The sequence below is a fragment of the Engraulis encrasicolus genome, chromosome 14 (genome assembly GCF_034702125.1).
Source record: "Engraulis encrasicolus isolate BLACKSEA-1 chromosome 14, IST_EnEncr_1.0, whole genome shotgun sequence".
Lineage (NCBI taxonomy): Eukaryota > Metazoa > Chordata > Actinopteri > Clupeiformes > Engraulidae > Engraulis > Engraulis encrasicolus.
The window spans coordinates 20,378,059-20,385,558 of NC_085870.1; the positions used below are offsets into that span (position 1 = coordinate 20,378,059).

General features: G+C 42.9%; 1 protein-coding gene across 11 annotated transcripts in view; it reads left to right on the top strand.

The window, feature by feature from the left end:
- Positions 1-835, top strand: part of ralgapb (Ral GTPase activating protein non-catalytic subunit beta) — a 65,568-nt gene extending 64,733 nt beyond the window's left edge. For all 11 annotated transcript variants that reach the window (XM_063215151.1, XM_063215152.1, XM_063215153.1 and 8 more), the window contains one exon: positions 114-835. In XM_063215151.1, coding sequence (XP_063071221.1) covers positions 114-307 — 194 coding nt within the window. In that variant the 3' untranslated portion in view covers positions 308-835. The remainder of the gene's footprint in view (positions 1-113) is intronic.
- The last annotated feature ends 6,665 nt before the right edge of the window (positions 836-7,500 follow it).

A 7,500-nucleotide genomic window follows, 5' to 3' on the forward strand; every position in this document is an offset into this window, starting at 1 on the left:
AAAAAATGTGTTGAATCGATTATATCATTTGCCGAATCGATTATTGAGGACTTCAGAGTTCCTCGGACCCTCTCTCTTGAACTCACAACATGTTTGTGTGTGTATGTTGACAGGGTTCCTGGTGAGACAGACTGTCATCAACGCGTGTCGTCGTAAGCGTCTGGAGAGCGACTCGTACAGCCCGCCGCACGTGCGGCGCAAACAAAAGATGGCCGACATCGTCAACCGCTACCGCAACAAGCAGCTCGAACCCGAGTTCTACACCTCGCTCTTCCAGGAGGTGGGGGAGGCCAGCCTCAACCCCTAACACGGACACACACACACACACACACCTCGCTCTTCCAGGAGGTGGAGGTGGGCAGCCTCAACCCCTAACACACACACACACACACACACACACACACACACACCTCGCTCTTCCAGGAGGTGGGGGTGGGCAGCCTCAACCTCTAACACACGCACACGCGCGCACACTCACACACTCATATTCATCAGCTCAGAAACACAGGCGTATTTCTGATTTCACCCAGCTTAGTTGTCACTTTCTTACTGATCCATATTACATTTCGTTTTGTTTTTTTCTCTGTTACATTCTTTGGATTACCCACACTCTCTTTCTCTCACACTCTTTCTCATAAGTACAGACCACATGCACACGAGTCAGGTTTTCAAGCTGTTTCAAGAGTTAAGTAAGAGGTAAACATATTTTTTTGACGTTTTTTCTTCTTGTTGATGTCATGTTCCATATGTGAACCAGACTACTGTATTTTGTCGTTGTCATTGACGTGTATTTGTTTTTGAGGGACTGATGGGGCCCATACTACAAAGCTGGTTCAGGAGTAAACCAGGTTAAGTTAACAGGTAAATCATCTAATAGAAGAGCCTGGAGTCCTGTGTCCTCCAGGCTCTTATATTGGATGATTTACCTATTAACTTAACCTTGTTTACTCCTGAACCAGCTTTGTTGTTTAGGCCCATGGAGGAGACTGTGTCGTGTGTTTGCTGAAAACACTACAAGCCAAGTGCATGTGAAGCCATGGCCTGAGGCAGTTACAGTGAGTCCAATAAGTATACCTTGCTGATTTTGTTGGTTTGCCTACTAACAAAGACATGATCAGTCAATACATGTTATGATAATATGTATTCTGATATGGAGAGACAGGATATCAAAAAGAAAATCCAGAAATTAACTTAAGAGAATATATATTAATTTATTTCTATTTCATCGAGCAAAATAAGTATTTGATCCCCTGCCAACTGATAACAGTTCCGGGCCCACAGACCAGATGGGCACTTCCGATCAACTTGTCATCTGAATTATAGACACCTGTACATACTAACATGCATAAAAGACACATTGAATCAGCAGAATCAGTCCATAGTATGAGTGAATCAAGGAGAAGCATATTAAAGTTGTGAAGTGGCCTAGAGAGTCTCCAAATATTAACCCTATAGTAATTCTACGGAGGGAACTGAACCTCACATTTGCCAAGCTACAGCCACAAACTATTAATGATTTAGGGATAATCTGCAAAGAAAAATGGGCAAAAATCCCTTATACTATATGCACAAATATTGTCATACTTATTTGCCTAAATTAAATACAAATCAATTAAAATATATTATTTTAAGTTATTTTCTGGCATTTCTTTTTGATATTTTGTCTCTCCATATTTGAATACATATTATCATTACATTTATAGACTGATCATGTCTTTATTAGTGGGCAAACCGGCAATATCAGCAAGGGATCAAATACTTATTGGACTCACTGTAGTTGGTCCACTGTTAGCAGATGTGTGTAAAGTTGAAGTAGAAGTTAAATAAAAAGTTTTTAAAAAATCAGGTGAAGTAGAATAATTGGCGTACCAACTATGAAATATCCTGTACGAGTGCTGTGCTTATCATGAATTAATTTCTACTTCTACTTTATGCACTGTTATGTTAGAAGCAGAGAAGAGAGGACGGTGGCCTATGCTGCAATGACTGTGTGTTTTTATTTTGACTTGTTTTATTTTTATTAATATTATTGTCATTGTTATTATTATTTCCTAACATTTTTGGTTGATTGCTGTTTTGTTCTTTGTTTTTGGTTTGTGTCGTCGTGACCCATGTGCCAGCTAATGTGGAAACTTGTAGTACTAGTTCTGGTCTAGTTTATTTGGTATCTCAGGTAGCTTGTTCTGGTTTTGTTTGGCTTTTCTTGTTTGTTTGTTTGTTTGTTTGTTTTTTTCTGTTTGCCTCTGCATCTCATCTGCTTGGATGTGCTTTGTGCATTCTTCTCATCCTTCGGAATTAGAAGGCACCCTTCTCATGCCACCTTTGGGATTAGAATGAGTCCTTCTCATCCTCTGTGGTGTAGAATGCGTCCTTCTCAGTCCATTGGTGGGATTAGAATGCGTCCTTCTCAGTCTGTGTCTGTGGGCTTGGTAGGCATCATTGTCAGTCTGTCTTTGGCCTTTTGGCTCCTCTTGCTCTTAAAGACTTGCAGACAGAGAAAGTTTGCCCTTCTCTGAGCTCTTAGGATGAAACTTCCTTGACACCATGCTGCCCGTTGTGCGTGGGCTCTTTGTCTCTCTTTCTCTTATTCTCTGTCTCTGTCACTGTCTATATCTCTCTCGCTCTCGCTCTCTCTGTCGCTCTCTCTCCCTCTCTCTCTCATATGTGCCAATGCTGATGACTTCTGTAGGTCTTCCAGTGTATTATATTAGGGAGCGCACATAAACTTTGAAGATGTTCATGTTTGTCTCAAACCATATAGTCCTTCAACTTTTCACACACTAAATAGTAGCAGTCATTGTTTTAATAAATGATTTTTAAACATGACTTCAAAAAGCAATTAGAACCAAATACAAAGGGCTTAATTTTTTCCTACAGATTTCTCTTCTTTACTCTGCATTTCAATTTCCTAATTTCCATCACGACCACAAGCCACAGTGTCCTGTTCTTTTCATTTTCATGATTTTTTTTTCAACTTTCTTTGCATTTGTTTTATTTATTGCCACAAACCATTTCAAAATGGAGGGTATGGCACTCTGATTGTTGTCAAACATCACTGCTGCCCTATATCCGTTTGAGCTGCGAGCACATTACAGCACATGTTGTTTTGACAACATTATTCTGCACTAGCCTAGCCTGAGAGGAGGAAAAACAAACTCAAACCATTACTGTACTCAGTCCCTAATGCTCATATGTTGCGATTTTTGGTTTGTCCCAACACTATAATGGTTTTCAGATGTATGTGCTTTAAAAAAAGGGAGTCTTTTCTGTGATTTAGGACACATTGGAGAGCTATGACTGATTTTTTTTCCCTACCTTTTGTTTGTTTCTATTTGATTGATTGATTTAGATGTGTGAGCAGAAAAGACCTCCAATGTTAAAATATGAGCTGATCTCTGATCTCGGATCTTTGTAGAGGAGTTGGTCCTTAGACTTTTGACAGAAAGAAAGGAGCTGTGTGTTTTGAAAACATCTAACATATCTGTTTTGGGTATGTGTATGTCTGTCCGTTTTTAAATACAATTTATTATAATGATGATGATGAAGTCAACTGCTTTAATATAAATGATGTTACACACACACACATTCTTTTGTCATTCTGTTTGAAATGATTTTTGTGTTTTTGTTTTTGTTTTTTTTCCTGCTGTTTTCTGTAAATATTGAAAACATCAGCTTGTATAAAGTTGGATGATATGTAAATAGTAAGACGTGTGGAAGTTGGTTTTCACCCATCTGATCTTTGCTCCTCTAGGACAGGCACAGAAAAACCACAACAAAAATGACAAAAAATGCTCGTTTGTATTTATGCCTATTATATATGTGTCCAAACGAAACACATTGAATATTGAATGTAACACATGTAATGAATAAAGATTTTAATTAACTTCTTTAACCACACCAGTCCTGAGCGTGTTTTTTCCAGCCAAGTGCATTGTGAAGCGTTTCTGCTGTCGCCTTTCTTTTCACTCAGTTTGGGCATCGCAGAGCTGATACACGGCGAGGGCTTTCCCAGGGGTCCATAGTGGTGACCGGTGCAGTTTGTCACTGTCTGCTTTGTGTAGATAAGCGCGCCAGCGTCGTTCTGGGGTGCTCCTGCTGCCGTTTCTGCTGATGAGCCACTACAGCCTACAACGCTTCTCTGCCATTGTTTATTTATTTATTTTAGTTGGCAGATATTGTGCTGATATTCAAAAAAAAGGGCCTATATCTCATTCACAAGTGCCTTAATGAATTCATTTCTGTTTGTTGATTTGTTTATTTGTTATTTTTTTATATGTTGTCATCTACAGGGATCCCCTGTAGTCCCAGCTGGGGATCCACAGGCACCATTATCCCATGTCACCACATGGGGGCAGTAGAACATCTCCACACAGCATGTACTTATACTGTACACACATCCCCAAACATGCTAGTGGAGGAGGAAGGATTGTTGATCATCTATCTACATGGCGTAGTGCTGATGTGGGTGCTGGCCGTGGCTGTGTTTATCGAGAGGTGCCTTGGGAGTAGGTTTACTAGGCGTCTGTTGGAGTACAGCACTGTAGCCCTGCTGTCACCAGACCAGAGTTTGACCATTGTGTAGCATCCATTAAGACGCATGATGAGGCAATCAGTGGGAATCAATGAGTCAGACTCAGCATTCTCTCTCTCTGCCTCTCTTTCTCTCTCTCTGCCTCTCTCTCTCTCTCTCTCTCTCTCTCTCTCTCTCTCTCTCTCTCTCTCTCTCTCTCTCTCTCTCTCTCTCTCTCTCTCTCTGTTTCTTTCTCTTACTCTCTGACACACACACATACACACAGGCAGTGCACACAGAGCTAGCAGGACAATGCTGACATCAAACAACTCAAGGTTGCCTGTGTGAAGTGTTTTTTTTTTCCACCCTTCCTCACAGCTAGGAAAAAATAAGAAAAGAAAAATGAAGAGAGCTGTGAAGAGGGGTGCGTTTTAAGGGGAAATTAGTAATTCCACCATCGCTGTCGTTGAACTGGAAAATGAGGCAGATGCTGTCATCATCGTTGTAGAAAATTCCTCCATTTAATCTTGAAATGGGAAATTGTCGCCTTTAAACAGAAACTGAAATAATTCAGGGCCTTGCGAACGAAATGGTCACCCCTGTGTGGCGCGTTGATGAGGTGAGAAATAAAAAAGATTTAGATGAAAGCACCCGAGAAGGAAGCGCGAGTTATATGACTCATTTCCAGTGGGCCTCCTCCATGGTGATTCCTGCTGCACCTGTGTCGATGGGGGTTACACAGTGTTGTGGGCTGTTAAGTGCTCTCCTGGTGCCTCCTCGTCCTCGCGTAGCTGAAGAGCAAACTACCCCTTTGTTAAGCACCAGCTGCTGGGTTGTTAAGTCATTTCCAGGTGCTCTGTGTGTGCTTGAAATGGTGGCATACAGTAGGCCTATATACGTGGTGGTTGGTTTTCATTCTCTCCTGTGGCGTTTTTGTCTTTCAATCCTTTTTCATGGCAGGAGAGTGTGATATGTATGGTCCTACTACAGCAGTGGTCTCCAATTATTTTTCCTGAAGGACCAAGTTGTGTGTATCGCAAATGAGGCTGAGGGCCAAAGAAATTGTCTGATGATATGGCCACAGATATACAGTATGCACACATACTGTATGTTTTCATTTGTTCCAACCTCATGGCAGGCCAAATGTTTGCCATGCCCTGGCCGGATCTGGCCCGCGGGCCACCATTTGGAGACCATTGCCCTACTGTATGAGATGAGCCTTGTGTGAATATTGTGTTGTATTATTGTACAGTATAAGAGCTCATACTACAGGCATGCCACATGCTTAATTCCATAGATCTTTTTTTACCTGTCATCTTCACAAGGAATCCTGTATGTCCCCCAGGACTGGTCATTAGTGTGATCATACTGTAACGCTGCCTCACCACCCGCTGAAGGACAAAAGTAAACAGCGCTCCATAAATACTAATTAGAAGCTTCCAAGCAATGACTAAATATCATAAGATGATGTCTTTTGGACCAAGACACTAGTAGCAGGGTAGAGTATACGTAGTAGAGTGCGAATTGTAAGACGGTCAAGACAGCAAGTCAGCCACACTAGCTTCCTGTTTTCAGACGTATAGTAGGCAATGTGTCTCCAGCCTACAGTATGCAATAAGCGTGTCCCTGTGTGCCATAGCGCTATCAGTCAAAGGGATCTCTTCTGATCTGACCTAGTGAGTCTGTTGCCAGGGTTACTTCATGTAAATGAGGCCTGAGGACTCCATCTCACATACTGTAATTCTTTATCTCCAAACGGCTCCTGGCTTGGCTTTCCGGTGACCCCCCTCTCTGTAATGGGATGCAGTGTTCTCTTATCTCTTAAGCGTTTAGTTAAATTAGGATGTTCAGACTAAACCCTATGCAATGTGGTTATCTCCAGGGCCGCCGACAGCTTTTGCCATCAGGCCCAGGACAAAAGTTGTCTGAAAGGGCCACACATCCATAGCCTGGTGACGCCATCCTATGTACTCCACCCAGGCTAGCACATCCAATACATACAATGTAATGAAAACCCCTCTCTCTTGGCCCACAGCAACTGACCCACACACCCCCCATGATCCCCACCCCACCCCTCCTGCCGGCTTCCTTGGCTATCTCTATTGTAGTAAAATAACAAGCTCCAGAGTCTGTGCTGTATGCAGTCGAGGCCAGGCCAGGAGGGTTTTCCAGGAGATAGCTTCAGCAGTGAGCCAGGTTAAGTTCACCTTGAGACAGTGGCAGGGCTGGCCTGGGGGAGAAATAGGACCCGGGCACTTTTGGCTTAAAGGGGACCCTCATAATTAATGGCGCAGAACTGACTCACCGGTGGGCCCTGCACCCTTTTGGGTCCCTATTTTGGGAAAAATTATTTCTGAAAATAGGGGCCCACAGGGGTGCAGGGACCACCGGGAAATGGCCGCTATGCCAGATGGCTAGTCCATCCCTGGACAGTCTGGACAGTGGTAAATCATCTAATAGATGACCTCTGAGTCGTCCTTTTTTTAAAAAAAATAAATGACAACTGCAGCCGGCTATCTATAATTAGGTTTATGACTTCCTGCAGGTTACCCTGGCTATGTTTGTTTGTCACTTAGCCGTGTTCTTGGAATACCCATCGGCTCTCCTTTAGCTAAATTAGGTGGAGCGAACTGTCACACACTATCTCTCTGCACCGGTCAGTGGACCACATGATTCCCAATTAGTATCCTTGTCCCAAATTAAATCGCTTCTCCGAAGCCAATTGTTTCACCTTTCCATGCTGTTTATCTTTTTTTTTGCTTTGTGTAATGTGGGTGTGCGTGTTTGTGTGGGTGCATGAGTGTGCGTGCGCGAGCGTGTGTGCGCATGTGCGTGTGTGTGTGTGTGTGTGTGTGTGTGTGTGTGTGTGTGTGTGTGTGTGTGTGTGTGTGTGTGTGTGTGTGCGCAGGTGCGTGTGTGTGTGTGTGTGTGTGTGTGTGTGTGTGTGTGTGTGTGTGTGTGTGTGTGTGCGAGCGTGCATGTGTGTCTGT